The sequence below is a fragment of the Anoplophora glabripennis genome, unplaced genomic scaffold (assembly GCF_000390285.2).
Source record: "Anoplophora glabripennis isolate ALB-LARVAE unplaced genomic scaffold, Agla_2.0 scaffold1587, whole genome shotgun sequence".
Classification (NCBI taxonomy): Eukaryota; Metazoa; Arthropoda; class Insecta; order Coleoptera; family Cerambycidae; genus Anoplophora; species Anoplophora glabripennis.
In genome coordinates this window covers 28,576-47,890 of record NW_019417661.1, presented here as the reverse complement: position 1 = coordinate 47,890, position 19,315 = coordinate 28,576, and the positions used below count along the sequence as shown (strand labels likewise).

General features: G+C 32.1%; 2 protein-coding genes across 2 annotated transcripts; one reads left to right on the top strand and one right to left on the bottom strand.

The window, feature by feature from the left end:
• The first annotated feature begins 3,167 nt into the window (after positions 1 to 3,167).
• Positions 3,168 to 4,619, top strand: LOC108915684 (putative nuclease HARBI1). The gene is made up of 4 exons (XM_023456459.1): positions 3,168 to 3,428; positions 3,495 to 3,772; positions 3,885 to 4,082; positions 4,342 to 4,619. Exons 1-4 carry the CDS (start codon positions 3,205 to 3,207, stop codon positions 4,617 to 4,619), a joined length of 978 nt encoding a protein of 325 aa, XP_023312227.1. The 5' UTR covers positions 3,168 to 3,204.
• Positions 4,620 to 4,967: 348 nt separating this feature from the next.
• Positions 4,968 to 6,091, bottom strand: LOC108915683 (myb/SANT-like DNA-binding domain-containing protein 3). The gene is made up of 3 exons (XM_018721783.1): positions 5,510 to 6,091; positions 5,321 to 5,437; positions 4,968 to 5,236 (listed from the first exon to the last, which is right to left on the bottom strand). The coding sequence occupies exons 1-3, from the start codon at positions 6,089 to 6,091 to the stop codon at positions 4,994 to 4,996; spliced, it is 942 nt and encodes a 313-aa protein (XP_018577299.1). The 3' UTR covers positions 4,968 to 4,993.
• Positions 6,092 to 19,315: the final 13,224 nt, after the last annotated feature.

The window sequence follows — 19,315 nt, the reverse complement described above, 5'->3', positions numbered from 1 at the left end:
ATCGGAATTAGTTAAGAATAAAATTGAATATTAAATATTTTTAAATAAAGGGAAATTTTTATAGTTAATAACTTTATTGTTCTGACTTCACAAGTGCTTCTTTTGTTCATGAGTCAACTCGTCTGAAAACAAAGCGAGTGTTCAGACAAAATAGAATTTTTTCTTTTTCTGTGCAAAGTGCTTCCTTTGCCGAGTGACTGTTCAGCTAATTCATGAGTCAACTCGACTGAAATTCTTTAACGGGTGACTGTTTAGACAAAGTCTATTCATGAATCAACTCGACTGAAGTTCTTTAACAAGTGACTGTTTAGACGGATCTGTTCATGAGTCAACCGGCTGAAAACGAGCCGATTGTTCAGATGCCAAAGGAAAATAATTTTCAACATAGATTACGAGTAGAAAATCCATACCAGGGCCCTGTCGGTGTTGGATTTTCCGTAAATCAAAACGAAATAGATAGTTTAGTTAACCAGTTGACAAATTCATTCACAAATACTTCTAGCAACTCAAATATGACTACTAATTCAATATTAATGAAGCTAAAGCTTTTCTAGATGTGATACCAACATTTGACGGATCACAAACTAAACTCCAAACCTTTTGTAAATTATATGATGATTTAATTCGAATTTTTAATATCCCCGAAAGACCCGATCGTATGATAAATTTACTTGCGGGCATTAGATAAAAAATTACCGGACAAGCCGAAATAATTTTAAACCAACGTTTAGAAATTGAAACTTGGGAGCAAATAAAATGTTTATTAGAACAACATTTTGGAGATTGTAGAGATCTTCCATGCCTACAGCAAGATTTAATTCACATGCGTTATAAGCCAAAAAGTGAATCCCTTCAGGAATTAGCTAACAAAATCTTAGGTCAACATTATCACAAAAACTAGTCCATTTAAATATATCAGCTGCAGGGAAACAAGCTTATCAAGACATTTATGCAAGGCTCGCGCTAGACACGTACGTGGCCAACTTACCAGATAACTTACAGACAATGATACGTACAGCAGATAAAAATACGCTGGAAGACGCGATATTTTTTGTAAACAGAGAAGTACAATTTAATCAGTACAAAGAATAACTTAAGAAAAACAAGTATCATATCCCCTCAACTTCTAATTCACTTAGGGCCCCTCAACGAAATTATAATTCAAATTTAAATTCAAGATTAAACCCAAATTTCAGATTTAATTTTCAGAACCAAAATTTTTCAAGACCTCCTTTACCGCCCAGTAACACAAATTTAAATTAAAATTATAATCGAAATCCACAAGCTTCAGGAACGTACCAAAATTATAAGACAAATTATCCAACTCCAATTCAAGTTCAATGATTTGTGAACCAGGACGAAGATTACTACCAAAATTACGATCAAGATTTTTTTTAATTCAGAAAACGATCAAAATTTTTGTTTAACCCAGCCTCAGGACAACCAAACATTGTAGAAAATAATATTCAGTTAGCAGCCCAATTGCCATACATCAAAATTTCACAACATCCTTATCCTCCTTTAAAACTTTTAATTGATACAAGGTGTTTCTTATTCTATGTTACGACCTGATATAATAGAAAAAATCTGTCCAAACCAAATTTTTAATTTTTCAACCAAAGTAAAGACATTGTTAGGAAAATGTACTATTAAACAAAAAGCTCATATACCTGCATTTTCGGAATTTAATTCGAATCAAAATTTAGAATCTTACGATTTTCATAATTATTTCGATGGACTTATAGGCTATCATGACATGAAAAAATTTAACATGGTTATTTATCTACCCAGTAATAGGGTCATAGGAAAAAATTTTAATTTTAAAATTTTAATGACGAGACCCTTATGACATAACAAGAAGAGTGACTCTTGCTCCTAACGAATATTTAAAGACAACTATCCCAGTGGAAGTAAATTTCTGTGACGTTTTAATTCCTTTCCAAAATTTAAATAGTTTAATAATTAGAGAAACAGTAACAACTAGTAAAGAAGGATATGCTCCAGTAGAATTTTTTAATCCATCTATCTAATGAAACAAAATCTTTTTATTTTCAAAAATCCATTCCTTGCCAAAATACTGAAAATTTCGAGCTATATAATTTCCAAATTTCACCTAACACAAAAAAATACAAAAAAGAGCAAATACCTAATTTACTAAGAACGGATCATTTATCTAAATAAGAAAAACGACATTTAATTTCCCTTTGTAAAGACTACCACGACATTTTCTATTTCCCCGCTGATTCCATTACATTTTCCAACTAAGTCAAACATCAGATAAAAACAGGATGAAATCCCTGTCCATGCAAAAACATACAGATACCCCGAAGTACATAAACAAGAAGTCCAAAAACAAATTAATCAAATCAAATGCTACAAAATTATACTATTAGACCTTCAGATTCACCTTGGTCCAGTCCCATATGGATTGTATCCAAAAAATTATATGCTTATGGCAACAAAAAATGGCGACTCGTGGTAGATTACCGCAAAGTCAATGAAAAAACTGTTAGTGATAGATACCCCATCCCAAATATTACCGATATTTTAGACAAGTTAGGTCGATCACTATATTTCACAACTTTAGATTTAGCATCTGGTTTTCACCAGTTAGAGATGTCTCCCGAATCAATCCCAAAGACAGCCTTCAATACTAACAACGGACATTACGAATACCTTAGAATGCCCTTCGGATTTAAAAACGCATCCGCTACCTTCCAAAGAGTCATGGACAATGTTCTCAAAGATCTACAAAACAAAATTTGCCTCGTCTATATGGACGATATTGTAATTTTGAATACGTCCCTTCAGGAACACATACAAAATTTAAAATTAGTATTCGAAGCTTTAAGAAAAGGAAATTTGAAAGTTCAGTTAGACAAATCTGAATTCTTAAAAAAAGAGACCACATTTTTAGGACATGTTATTACCCCTTCAGTAATGGGTAGTTGCACCAAGGGTATTTGACGGAAGTTTAAGACTAAACGTAGATTAAAATAGAAATTTTTGTTGCACTGATTCTTAAACTTGAGTCAATTATTTTAAATCTCAGATTAACTTAAACCACCAGCTTTGAAGGTTTAAGTGGAAGTTTAGTTAACTAAATAATTAAAACAGAATAATTGTCCATAACAAACTTAACAAAAGGTCCAGATCGTAGGATTTGATATTTTGAGTGCTAGATTCTGAAGTGTGTGGATTAAAATGGATTTTATTGATTTAAATGTAGAATATGAAGACATATTTGACGATGATTTAGAAATAATAGAAATAATTGAAAATGGATTTCCCAGACATGTGAATCAGCGAAAAAATTATTTCTATGAGATGGATGACTACACTTTCTTTCGAAAGTTTCGGTTATACAAAGAAACAGTTGTAAATGTTCTTGAGCAAATAGACCATGAATTGGAGTATCCTTACAATATGTAACTTTATTAAAACTATAAGGCAAATATCCGATTTTAACAACTGTCTACCGTACATTATTCTAGAAATAACAGTATATCCCCAATCAACCAATTATTAATGACGCTTAGATTCTATAGTACTGGAGGACATCTGAATTCGTTAGCAGACTTCGGTGGAATGGACACTTCTACAGTATCTAGAATTGTAGTTAAGGTTTCCCAAGCAATTGCAAGACTTTATCCTCGTTACATAAAAATGCCAGAAGATATAGTAGATGAGCAGATAAGATTCCATGATATTGCAAGATTTCCAAGAACTATTGGCGTAATAGATGGAACTCATATAAAAATAAGGAATCCAGGTTTGTATTTAAAACCTAAGTGTAATAAGGCAGGAAGCTATAAGCTATTTTTATTATTATTTTTATCATTACAAACGTACGCGTTAAACATAAATATGATTTTTTTTTTTAGGTGGTGAAGATGGAGAAGTGTTCAGAAACCGAAAGGGCTATTTTTCTATAATTACTCAAATAGTATGCGACTCTGACCTGAAAATAACTGATATCGTTGCGAGATGGCCTGGATCAACACATGATGCCACAATTTCCATGAATAGCAGAATTTGTGCCCGCTTCGAAAACAGAGAATTTGGTAACGGCATATTGTTAGGTAAGTACTAATATTTTCTCCTATTTATTTTTAAATCTAAATATTCATATAAAGAAAGCAATAATAGTAATACTATGTTTTATTGTCACAGTGAAAAACTAATTTATATATGAAATCTCCTGTTATGTTTACATACCTACCTGTTCTCTTAAATAAACTGTGAGTGCTAGTTACACTTATACTTTTCTGTCCTATAAATAGAATTTTATTGGACAATAAATGCATTATTAGTACTAATTACCTCATCTTATATTTTTAGGGGATAGTGGTTATGCATTGCAACCATTTTTACTAACACCACTGGATGAACCTGTAACAAGAGCACAACAGCTATATAACGAGTCATTCATAAGAACAAGGAATATAGTGGAGAGAACGATTGGAGTTTGGAAAAGTCGCTTTCCATGTTTAGCATATGGTATGCGTATTAAAACAGAAACAGCTTTAACGGTCATTATAGCTACTGCAGTGCTACATAATATAGCTAGATCAATGAATGAACCAGAACCCCCTGCCTTAAATAGAGATACTTTATAGACATGGGTCGAATAAATAATCATGGAGCCTTACTAAACATACAAGCAGATGCACAAAGAGTTCAGAATGACATTGTAAACAATTATTTCGGTAATATTTAAGGATCAAACAACCTGTACACTATTTTGAACTTATACTTAAATACAAGTAATATATTATGGCAGTTTAGTAATATCATAATGAGGTAAATTGTGTTTTATGACAGATAATAATTATAAAAATGTATGTACTAAAATATGCATTTTTTATTACCCTCTTATAAAAATCCTTAATTTTCAGATAAATTAACAGTGATTTGAAAAGGAATAACATACTGAAACATAAGAAAACTTTATTATATTATGAGTATTACTTAAATAACTAAAAACACTAAACTATGTTTTTCCACTTTTTTCTTTTTCAATTTGTGTTTTAAGTAATTCTACTCGTAATTCATGTTCTTGCATTTCGAACTTTATTAAATTTTGATAATGTTGCTTCTGGTACTGAGCAATTTCTATTCTTTCATCTAATAATTTATTATATTTTTGTGACAGCTCTGAAGTTGTTAAAGATTTAACAATAGTTCTAGGTCTTCTTCTGGATAATGTAGTATCACATGATCGATGAGGAGTATTCTGGAAAAGGTAAATACATACTTGTAAAATTTATTTCAAATATTCAGTTACAAAAAAGTATGTCAATATGTAATTTATTTTTACCGAAGTAGAAGGTACCTCGCGTGGTCTAAGTGGATCACTTGCATATGATTTCAAATCTTCAATTTTGTAACGTTTCCAATTTCTTTGTAATCCTGACTGTTGATCAGGTTCATTGAACTGTAAAATAATGTGTGCTTATTATCTAAAAGACAAAAAAAGTATATTTATTTATGTAACAAGGAAACCTACATTTTTCTCTTTCAGAAACGTCTCGGACTGTTTTTCCTTATTTTCAGTCATTTGCACTAAATTTGTTACATTTTCTTCATCAGTCTCGTAGATAATTTCAATGTTATCATCACAGACTCCTTGTTTAGTTGTAGATGATAAAATAGGTTGTGGGTGATCAGAGTCTAGTTCTATAGCATCTCCATCAAAATGATTATCCAAACCATTTATAACCTTATCGCATACTATTGATAATAACAAATCATCGCCAGGTTCCTTATTCTCTTTAATGTTTGGCAACCCACCACCAGTTTTATAAAGTTCTCTTCTTTCGAATGCAACTGACTTTCTTAACAGTTTCTTCCTATTATCATAACACCTTTTCAGACATTCCACATCTCTGGGACAAGATGGTCCAGAACTATTATATTGTTGAGTAATATTTTTCCATGCTTCAGTCTTCTCTCTGGAAGTTACCGCATCTGTTTTTTTATTTTCGACGATATGTTTAAACTTAGAAACAATATTTATCAACAAAGCTTTGTCGTTATTCGTAAAATTTGCTGACCTTTTTTTCTTATTATCAGATTCAGCATAATCCATCTTGAAAAGCACACAAGAAATATTTTTTGATAGATTACAACAAAATATAAGAGGTGATTTTTGACATTTTTGACAGCTTTTTAATGACTTGAAATTAGTCGCAGAAGAAAAATCCCTAAAATATTCGGTTTAAGTAATCCACTTCCACTCCCATTCGGTGCAATGTAAAACTATTTAATTGAGGTTTATCTATAAACTAAGGTTTTGTTAAACGTAGTTTAACACAAAATTGGTGCAATAACCCATAATAAAACCAAACCCGGATAAAATAAAATCAATTCAAAATTTTCCCGTTCCTAAAACAGCTAAAGACATTAAATCATTTCTCGGACTAGTAGGCTTTCATCGTAAATTCATGAATAACTTTGCAAAAATAACGAAACCGCTCACTCGATGTTTAAAAAAAGGAAACAAAATTGAACATTCACCAGAATCTCTAGAAGCAGTAAATTATTTATGTAAAAACATTTTGTCAAACGAACCACTTTTAACCTTTCCGGATTTTTCAAAAACTTTCGTATTAACTACGGACGCATCCAATTTCGCGATCGGAGCCGTCCTATCTCAGAACGGTCATCCAATTTCCTACGCGAGTAGAACATTAAACCCGGCAGAAATAAATTACTCTACGATAGAGAAAGAATTACTAGCAATCGTTTGGGCAACTAAATATTTTAGGCCTTACTTATACGGTAGAAAATTTATAACTAATACAGATCATAAACCTTCAGATCATAAACATTCAGTGGCTCTTCTCACTAAAAGACCCTCCAGTCTAGATTAGTCCGTTGGAGACTAAAATTAGAAGAATTCGAATATGAAGTAAAATATATTAAAGGAAAAGAAAATAATGTAGCAGACGCGTTGTCCAGATTTCCGCCAGATATTATAACATCCACCAACTTCAACCCTCAACTTCCCAAGCCTCAGACTTGCCTATTTTAGATAATGAAACACTTTCCATGCTAGTTAATACAGGCAGACCGAATACACCTATAGACGAAGAACTACTTAACGACATTTTAGAACAACTTCCTGAGCCGTCTCCTCCAGTATTACATATTCCTGAACCCGAAGATAACGAGACTATACACACTTCAATAGAAAACCCAGTAGCCGAATTACCCATAACCGAGCAACCTATAAATCATTTTAAACATCAAATATCCACTGCACTAAATCAAAACCTTGTCCAACCTTATTAGCACAGACACACTAGACCATTCGATAAAAATTCTATCTTTATATTATTTAATCCCCAACTTTCTGACGAAAGTAAAGCAAAATTATTACGAACCTTTTTAAAACCAAAAGAAATAAATTGTCTATCTTTTTATGATCAAAAAGCAAGACAATGTTTCGAACGACTGATACCCAAATTCTTTAATAATACAATTAAATTCAGAATTTCAACCATTAAAAACTCAAGACGTAGAAAAATTAGAGTCTCAAATTAGATTAATAATGAAACAACACAAAGTAAATACAGTACATAGAGGTATTGATACCATGTATAACTCCTTGTCAAAAACTCTCATATTCTTGTTCAGCGACATCGAAAACCCCTATATTGTCAATTTGAAAGAATTCGATTTAAAATTCATTGAATTATTTTAAATGTCCTTAAAAAACTATTTATTATTATTTAACAATTATTCGGGTAAAAGAACGCACCTAGCTGCTTCCAGAATGTGATGACCCGAGAGATCCTAGCATTTTACTTACTCCATTTTACCCAGGTATACCTGGATGATATTATTATATATAGTAAATCTCTTGACGAACATACACGTCATTTACGTTTAGTCCTCGAATGTATGAGGCAACACAAATTAAAAGTTTCTCCTGAAAAATGTGTAACAGCTACAGACCGCTTGGAATACCTCGGGCATCAGATTCACGGGATAACTATCACGCCGCTCAATAAGCATCTGGCCACGATAAGATATTTTCCTAGACCTAAATCCAGAAAGCAGATGTGACTTCAGTTTCACGTTTCAAGAGGTAAAATTCATCTTCATGTCACGTTTTTTTATATATAATTTGCCTGTTTTGAGTGGAATTTCAGTGAAAAATGGCAACGATTTCGTTTCAATCGAAGTTGGCAGAAGCAGTGAAAAAGCACCCGTGTCTATATGATTTCCACCTCAAGGAGTACAGCAACAGAGACAAAGTTCAAAGAACGTGGGACGTAGTGGCACAAGAAATGGAAAGCACAGGTTCGACTCAAATATTTATTAGTATACAAATAATAAAATAATAATACAAAAATTAATTTTTACATTACATTTTAAAATATTATTTTTGTTAATAATCCCATTGTTTTGTAAGATACAGAAAGTTTGCACGTACTTTTATCTTATTCCGGTATACTTATGTAATTTTGGTGAAAAAAATCGAAGGGCCAATGGAGATAACTGAGGGATGGAGTAACCTTTATCCCCTCCAATTATTTCTAAGTACGTCTATGCAGCTTTTTCTTGAAATATCAAACGTAGAATTTTCTTCTGATATCTCTTTTGTAAATTTTTATTTAAACGTTCCGTTTTGGAGAAAAACGACATGTATTGATGGGTTACAAATGTCTTAGCGCCCGACGGATGTCACGAAAAAATAGTGAGCTCTGAAAACAAATGTCCATTTTGTCGACATAATGACATTAGTTACTATTAATTCTTTGATTCCGCAAATCGAGAAGTAGTAAGTGGTTATTAAATTTTTAATTTAAGACAGTATGGCTAATAGGGTGACAGTAGTTAATTTGACTTTTGCAAATATGGCAGATGTGCATTTAATGTTGGGGAAGTTCTGCACTAACGATCATTTTAACTCATCATCAATTACTTTTACGAAAAAGTATTACCACATTGTAAGAAAATGTTTTCTTGAAACATTTTGACAGTACAAAAAAGTAACAAAAATACCGTTTTATGTTTTGCTGGTTTTGAAAAAATGCAATTTAGTCGTTGGTTGTTAACACAGCATGATGCAGATAGGGACTTCGTAAGAAAAATTCTATTCTCGGATGAGGCAAGCTTTACAAGAAATGGATTGACAAACATGCATAACAGCCATGTATGGGCGGATTTAAATCTTCATGCAACCAATGTAGCACACCATCAATTTACATTCAGGGTTAATGTCTGGGCGGGAATAGTGGATAATTTTCTGTTGGGTCCCCTTTTCATACCAAATAATTGAAATTCAGCATCATTTTTAAATTTTCTGCAAAATGAATTCCGAGATGTTTTACATGATTTACCTGTTATCCTACGTGACGGTATGTGAATGCATTGTGTCGGTGCTTAATCCCATTATGGTAGAAACGTCCGGCAGTATTTAAATACCCATCTATTTCCCAATTGTTGGATTGGTCGAGGACAAGACGCACCTATTCAATGGCCACCACGATCTCCTGACCTTAATCCATTGGAGTTTTTTTCTGAAGTGCTATGAAAGATATGGTTTATGCTGCAGAAATAAACGACATTAACCATCTCAGAGAGAGAATAGTAATGGCAGCTGATGAGCTTAGGCAAAAGGAGAATATCTTTCAAAAGATAAGGTATTTTTAATCGAATTACTATTTTACATTATATTTCAAAGATAACTGTAAGTTTGAGAACATTTAATTCTTAAAGCAAAATTTTATTTTTATTTCTTTTTAGCCTAAAAAAAATAAAACACAAGATTGGGATACTGTTTTAAAGGATCTAAAACGATTTAAATTTGATGCAACCACAACAAGCAGGTAAACACCAAGACGAATTGAACACGGAAAGGTGGATGAATTTGAAATTCCTAAAAAAAATAATTTTCTCAAAATGAAGCGAGACATATTCCTTGGATCAGCATTTTAGGTTGTATCAGATNTGGGCGGGAATAGTGGATAATTTTCTGTTGGGTCCCCTTTTCATACCAAATAATTGAAATTCAGCATCATTTTTAAATTTTCTGCAAAATGAATTCCGAGATGTTTTACATGATTTACCTGTTATCCTACGTGACGGTATGTGAATGCATTTTGTCATTGCTTCATCCCATTATGGTAGAAACGTCCGGCAGTATTTAAATACCCATCTATTTCCCAATCGTTGGATTGGTCGAGGACAAGACGCACCTATTCAATGGCCACCACGATCTCCTGACCTTAATCCATTGGAGTTTTTTTCTGAAGTGCTATGAAAGATATGGTTTATGCTGCAGAAATAAACGACATTAACCATCTCAGAGAGAGAATAGTAATGGCAGCTGATGAGCTTAGGCAAAAGGAGAATATCTTTCAAAAGATAAGGTATTTTTAATCGAATTACTATTTTACATTATATTTCAAAGATAACTGTAAGTTTGAGAACATTTAATTCTTAAAGCAAAATTTTATTTTTATTTCTTTTTAGCCTAAAAAAAATAAAACACAAGATTGGGATACTGTTTTAAAGGATCTAAAACGATTTAAATTTGATGCAACCACAACAAGCAGGTAAACACCAAGACGAATTGAACACGGAAAGGTGGATGAATTTGAAATTCCTAAAAAAAATAATTTTTTCAAAATGAAGCGAGACATATTCCTTGGATCAGCATTTTAGGTTGTATCAGGTTCAGGCCTACACTGAATGCAAATGGAGACATATGTAGGAATTCATTAAGCGGACAGAAATATATGATGCTACAAAAAAGGAATACTGGAAGCAAATAAAATAAAACACCTCTTATGCTATAAACACACGAGATTATTACAATAATATAAAATAAAGGGTGATTCAAATTGAGTTTCCACATTACAATCTAAAATATTTTTGATACGCCGCTGCCGCTGTATTTTTCAACGGTAACGTCAGATTTCTACCCTAGAACCATAAACAAAATTAGTCATGGAGCAATATACGACCGAACAACGTGTTAAAATTATGCGAACCTATTATGAAAATGGCCCATTGAGAAAAAGTGCATTTCGTGCTTTAACGTGAATTTTTTGGCGCGCAAAATTGACTTTCCGAGAGGACAAATTGGAATGTGGTCAAAAAATTCGAGCAAACTGAATCAAAACCCCTCGGCATGCTCGTAGTGGTCGTTCGGAACAAAACATTGCCATTGTTCGTGAAAGTGTTGTCGAAAATCCAAGCACATCGATTCGTCATCGATCACAGCAAGGGAGCCTTACGTATATAAGAGACAAAAAAATGTCCAAACTGAATTAATTACAAAAAAAAAAATAGGTAGCCACTGCATAGACAGTACAAATTATATGGACCGATATTTACACGTCACAAGATTTTTAAAACACTTGTATATTGTTCAGACCAACCTATGCAACATTAAAAGACGTTAATTGAAAGTAGAAACTCATACTCCAAAAATGATCAAAATCGATTGAAGCGTTTTCGAGTTATTTAAAAAAAAAACGAGATTTGAAGCCCTCTACCGGCTAAACGATGCAATTCTGGATATGCATAAGTTAGGCTAAATCGATCTATTTTGAGGCGAGGATTATGTGGTTCTACGTTGTACACGCACTATCCGGACACCCTGTATAAACCATAAACAATAATTATAAATTATGGTAAACATAAAGTTTTACATAATTGCATATTCTGCAAATTTGTTGGTCAAAGACTTGTTAATATTGTTTAAAATAGTTAGCTATACAATAATTCGATAATTTGCATCTGTCTTGCTTTTAGTAGGGTTGCAATAAAATGTGACAAGTCATATATATGTGCACATATGCATTAGGTCCACTGATCAATCAAACTGTATATAAAATAAGTAACTTCAAACCTAAATTATGCTACACATAAGTTAAGAGTATTTATATACGTAGTTCTAGTGTTTATAATCATTTTTTAGTTTATAAAAGTTTACTTCTTGAAGAGATGTAAAATACATACTATTTTTTCTTCTACAACTACACATCATTTAGATACATATATCTTTATTATATTTTCATACAAATATAATCTAATATAGAAGTTTTTGCTTATTTTTTTATTTTACTACACAGGTGCTACATTCAGCTACATCCGTTCCTCTCACCACTACAACTGTTGTAAGATTTCCTATAATGATGTAGTAATAAGACCTTATTGGATCGCAAGAGTTACTATGCAAATGTAACTTTTTACTACAATTCTGTACCATCAAGTATTATGTTTATACGGAACAGTCAGCTATTCTTGTTCCTCTCACCACTACAACTGTTGTAAACTTCGCAATAATCGTGTTGCAGTAATACCTTGCTACAAGTTGTAGATATTTCACTTACATTTATATGANAGTACAAAAGATCTATTGAGACAAGACCTAATATTAGTAAAAATCATAATAACCAACATTTACAACCTCAGAGAAATATTTATCCATCACAAAATAATTACCAATCTCAAAAGTTTCAATTCCCCCATAGACAACCTTTTCAAAATCATAATCAACCTTTTCAAAATCATAGACAACCTTTTCAAAATCATAGACAACCTTTTCAAATCCATAGACAACCATTTCAAAATTACCAAAGACAATATTGGCCAAATCAACCAATCCCTATTCAACCTCAACCTATAAGACTAAACTTCCCAACTAACAGACAAGTCTTTGGACAACAAAAGTCGACAATGTCAAAAAATATCCCTCAAAATAAAAATTTTAGTTCTACACCAATGTCCGGCGTTTCAACTATTAATTCAAACCAATTTAGAAATCGCCCAGAGTTTAATAAAAATGAGGCAGATATAACTCCACCGGGATGGTCTTACAATAACGTACTTGATCAAGTTTCAATACTTGCGGACGAAGGACATTTGACAGAAGAACAATTAAATGAATTACATATTCCCCCTATTAACTATACTGAAGATGAAGGTGACGAAAGCGAATTTTTAAACCAAGAATATGATGATGACAATGAAGATTGGGACGCAGAATTAGATCAAAATTTTCAAAACGGTCATTTAAATCACAATCCCACTTAATACCCCAAGTAGAATTAAACACAAACCTTATCCATAGTTCACTTCCATATATCCAATTAATAAACCCTCCACTAAAATTACTTTTAGACTCAGGCAGCTCAAAAACTATCTTAAAACCCAACATAATAGAAAAATACTTTCCCAACAACATCAAAGTAAATCCCATACAAATTAAAACAGGATCAGGACAAGTCACAGTTAAACACCAAGCTTGTATCCCTTCTTTCCCCGAATTCAATTCTGATAGAAACCTTGACATTATCCTTTTTGACTTTCATGAGTTCTTTGACGGTGCTTTAGGCATAGAAGACATTAAAAAATTACAGATCGAAATCTCATTTAAAAACAACGTTATTTACAATAATTATTTTTCACTACCCATTCACTATCGACATCCAATAGCTCACTCAAAAAAAACAAATGATAAATTTAACACCTAACCAAATTACAATGATAACTCTACCAATTGATCTGAGTAATAACACAGAATTATCAATTAATGAATTAAAAACGAATAAATATTACTTACCTACCACAATAACTAAAGTAAACAACGGAAAGATATGCTTCGAAATTCATAATTATGACACACAACACCATGAACTTGACCCCACTCAATTACAATTCACACCATTATCGAACTACGAAACATACGATTATAGACTTGCTGACGAAACCTCAAGTAATAACATTAATCTAAAAACCTTATTAAGAACGGATCATTTAAACAAGGAGGAAAAACAAAAATTAGTACAATTATGCAATAAATATTCAGAAGTCTTTAAGAAACCTAATGAAGATTTAAGTTTTAGCAACACAGTAAAACATGAAATCGTAACAAAAGATAATTCTGCAATATATACAAAAAGTTATCGNTTAACACCTAACCAAATTACAATGATAACTCTACCAATTGATCTGAGTGATAACGCAGAATTATTAATTAATGAATTAAAAACGAATAAATATTACTTACCTACCACAATAACTAAAGTAAACAACGGAAAGATATGCTTCGAAATTCATAATTATGACACACAACACCATGAACTTGACCCCACTCAATTACAATTCACACCATTATCGAACTACGAAACATACGATTATAGACTTGCTGACGAAACCTCAAGTAATAACATTAATCTAAAAACCTTATTAAGAACGGATCATTTAAACAAGGAGGAAAAACAAAAATTAGTACAATTATGTAATAAATATTCAGAAGTCTTTAAGAAACCTAATGAAGATTTAAGTTTTAGCAACACAGTAAAACATGAAATCGTAACAAAAGATAATTCTGCAATATATACAAAAAGTTATCGTTATCCTTACGTTCACAAGGAGGAAGTAAACAAACAAATATATGAAATGCTAAAGAACAAAATAATAAGACCTTCACAAAGCCCTTGGTCTTCACCCATTTGGATAGTTCCTAAAAAATTAGACGCTAGCGGTAAAAGAAAATGGAGATTAGTTATTGACTATAGGAAACTCAATGAAAAAACCATTGACGACAAATATCTTCTACCTAACATCACGGAAATTTTAGATAGGCTAGGTCGCTGTTCTTATTTTTCCACGATAGATTTAGCATCAGGCTTTCACCAAATTGAAATGCATCCAACTTCTGTAGAAAAAACAGCCTTTTCAATAGACAATGGCCATTACGAATTCATCCGTATGCCATTTGGGTTAAAAAATGCTCCTGCTACATTTCAGAGATGTATAGACAATGTCTTGAAAGATTTACAGAACAAAATTTGCATGGTATATATGGATGATGTAATAGTATTTTCAAACGGATTACAAGAACACTTACAAAATTTCGAACTAGTATTCAAAACCTTTGCAAAACATAATTTAAAAATTCAATTGGATAAATCAGAATTCTTACAAAAAGAAGTTGCATTTTTAGGACACATTGTAACACCAGAAGGTATAAAACCTAATCCAGACAAAATCAAAGCAATCGAAAACTTCCCTATTCCTAAAACAACCAACGAAATAAAATCATTCTTAGGACTATTAGGTTATTACCGAAAGTTTATTGAAAACTTTGCCAAAATCACTAAACCTTTGACAAAATGTCTTAAAAAAACTGAGAAAATCGAATTCACTAAAGAATATTGTGATTGTTTCCAACTTTGCAAATCATTATTAACAAACGACCCTATATTAACCTTTTCAGATTTTTCAAAACCATTTGAAGTCACTACAGACGCCTCGAATTTTGCAATTGGCGCAGTTCTTTCCCAAAACAATAAGCCGATAAGTTACGCTTCACGTACCTTAAACCCCGCGGAAATTAATTATTCGACAATTGAAAAAGAATTATTATCAGTCGTTTGGGCTTGTAAGACTTTTAGACCATATATATACGGAACAAAATTTACCATCTATACAGATCATAAACCACTACAATGGTTATTCTCTTTGAAGGAACCAAACTCAAAATTAGTCAGATGGAGACTTAAACTTGAAGAGTACGACTACACGATAAAATACAAAAAGGGCACACAAAATAAAGTAGCGGATGCTCTAAGCAGAATAAAAATAGAATGTAATATAAACGAAAATGATAACTTCAGTACCCAAGTACAATATGACGACGATCTTGATACTTTATTTGAAAATATATTAAATGAACCCAATGATGCACTTACCGAAATAACAAATGAGGAATTAGATATGTTAATACCACCAAACAATCCTTCAGATAATCAAACCGTTCATACCAGCCAAGAAGAACCAATGTTTTCAATCCCTTACACAGAAAATCCTCTAAATCAATATAAAACACAATTAGTAATAACCGAATCCAACACCACGTCAAGCGAAATTTGTGATTCCAAATTTATATTTAATAAATTCCGTCATCATGTAACTCTCAGAGCTAATTTAAGTGATGAAGAAACATTTCGATTTTTGAAACCAATAATTAGCCTTGATAATATCACTTGTTTTAAATTTTCAACACCAGCAATAGAAAGAAAGATTACGAGAGTCCTACGAACTTCTTTAAAACACCATCGTAGTACAAAATTGCTAATATCTAATAAAATTCTAGATGATATAATAAATGAACCAGAACAACAGCAAATAATAAAGTACCACCACCAAGGAAAAACATGCCACAGAGGAATAAAAGAAACGGTTAAATCTATTAATAAAAGTTATTATTGGCCTAACATCCAATCAGATGTTACTAACTATATAAACACTTGCCAAACATGTCTTTTATCTAAATATGACAGAAACCCTCAAAAGATTAAATTACAAATTTCAAAACCCCTACCCCTTTTGAACAAATTCACATAGATACATTTATTATTGACAAACATAATTTTTTGACAGTTTTCGACCCATTCTCAAAATTTGGACAAGCATATTACCTAGAATCAAAAAATAGTTTAAACATCATGGAATCATTATTACAATTTATATCACACATGGGTATACCTCATAGGATTACAGCCGACAATGGAACAGAATTTAACAACCAAATTATAAAAGACTTTTGCCTTTTACATAAGATTGACTTACATTTTACAACTCCATACCATTCAAATTCAAACTCTCCAGTCGAACGATTTCATTCCAGTATCATAGATTCCATACGTTGCCTTAAAACAAGAACACCAGAAACCAATTAAATATTTAATGACATTAGCAGTTCTATTATATAACAACTCAATCCATTCAATCATAAAAATGACTCCATTCGAAGTCATACACGGATCAAAGATTAATCCTTTTGATTTATCACCTCACTTAATAGTAAACCAATATACGAACCAACATAAAGAAAATTTACAAACCTTACATGAACAAATTAAAAACAGGATTGAAACTAATAAAAATAAAACTATCGAAAAACGCAATCAACAACTTGCAGATCCAGAAACAGTTCATACTGACCAAACTATTTTCATTCGTACGGAACCGCGTAGACCAAAAGATTATCCTAGATTTAAGGAAACTACGGTATTAGAAGATAAAGATAATAAAATACTAACAGAAGCCGGGATTATTCATAAAAATAAAGTCAGAAAGATCCGAAAAATTATAGAAAAACCTTTGTTACAGGACAATGAACCCCAACCTATTGATCCTCCACCTGATGACATTAACAATCACCCTCGCCGAAGATATAACCTTCGATCCGGTAGATAGTATTGCTTTATTCCAAAAACTTGGAAAGACAACACATATTGTTGACCGCTATCATACATTCATTCATAAATTAGACCTCCACCCATTATACGAAGCTTTTGACAAAATACGATTACTAATAGACCAGAATAATTTACGAAACAGCTCACAAGGTATTTCAGAATCCCTAATTCATCAAGAGGAAAACTTAAAAATAATACTTTACCAAGAATTTAGAAAATTTAGACCAATCAAACGAACTAAAAGAGAACTCTTTAATATTATCGGAGACATTAATAAACAGTTATTTGGCGTTGCAACAGAAAAGGACATCGAACAATTTGATTCAAAATTTGAAACTTTATTAAGTAATGAGAAAAAGATAGCAACTGAAGTCAATTCACGCACCTCATTATAAACTTCATTTATGAACAAAACAACATCATTAATAAATCAAATCAATTCTAACAATAAGAAATTAGAAGACAATCTAAAATATTTTTCAAACTTTGTAAACATAAACTATCAGAGACAAATAACTATCAACCAATTAGAAATAATACTATATTACGTACAGCAGATTGAATTAACGATAACATTTCTTCAAAGAAATCAAATTAGCTTCTTTTTGCTAAGTCCCAGAGAAATAGATGATATGATCACACACTTAAGGACTCTATATCCTCAAAGTGAGATTCCCCGTTTCAGGAATGTACAATCTTATTACAATTACTTTCAAACTAAATTATACTTCAACGATTTTTGTTACTATATCTCAATACAAGTCCCTGTATTATCTAAACAAACAGAACTTGAATTGTATTATGTAACACCTATTCCTCTCCTTAATGTTACCCTTCTTGAATACCCTAAATACCTTATCATTAACTCACATGACAAATATCAATGGTTAAACGATCAACCAAACAGCATTGAGGAAATCAACTACTCTTCAGATGTGAAATTTGAAACCACTCCAGATTGTCTAGTCGACATATTTCGAAGAAAGAAGCATCCCAGAAACTGCAAAATCACGCAAGTTCATTATACAACACCATATGTACTTCAGTTAAAATCATCAGACTACGTCATAATTGTATCAAAACCAATAACGATACAATATAGTTGCAGACAAGGAACGATCGACACAAAAACCATAGTAGCCAACACCAAAGTCATCATGATACAAGGATGTCAATTCTCAATAGATGATAAAGTTTACGAATATGAAGATCCTATCATTACCAGTACGACATTCTTCATACCAAATATAAACATAACTTCCTTTCCAATGGCCCCATTAAGAAATGTCCCACTGAATGACCTCTACCAAAAAGAAAACCTGTTCAAAAACGTTTACGTAGAAGATTTCAAAGAAATACCCTGGCATATCAATTATTCTTGGATAATAATTATATTCATTTGCCTTATTCTCTTAGGTTTACTCTATGTATACATTTGGAAACCAAAGACGAAACCCGGTCTAGCAGTCCTCTTCCAGAAATCCCCGGAACGAGCCACAATCAAAACCGATAAGTCAGTTGAAGCCCTTGCAGAGCCCCAACTTCCTTTTTAAGATGGGAGGAGTTATACAATTATTACCAAATACGGTCCACATAAACTGTTTATCTTTGTTTATATATTTTGCTATCTAAACACCTTTTATGCATAAGACTATGTCATGTCTAACCTTCGCATTACTAATCCAAATTTGTAAACGATAACGGATCCTTTAAATAGTCAGATCGGATCCCTCATCGTCAGTCTAAGAATTAAGCTTGTAGCAGTAACTGATAGTAATTAATAAAGTGTTTCCAACAAAATAAATGTGTTAAGAATCTACTCCACGAATTGCATACTTAACTCTTATCAGGTTTCCAGACCGGTTAAACTGGTCTTGTAACTGGTTAGCTCTGGTCTGTAGGTAGAAGACTGCATATAAGAACTGACTCGGCACTCGGTAAATTCAGTCAAATGGTTCAATCATGTGGATGTGTTATGTACAAGAAGTTGAAATCACTGATTTTAAGAGTGGTGTGTAGCATCTGTTGCAACAATTTCAAAATCTGCAGTTTGATTCAGAACACGAGGCTGTATATGGCAT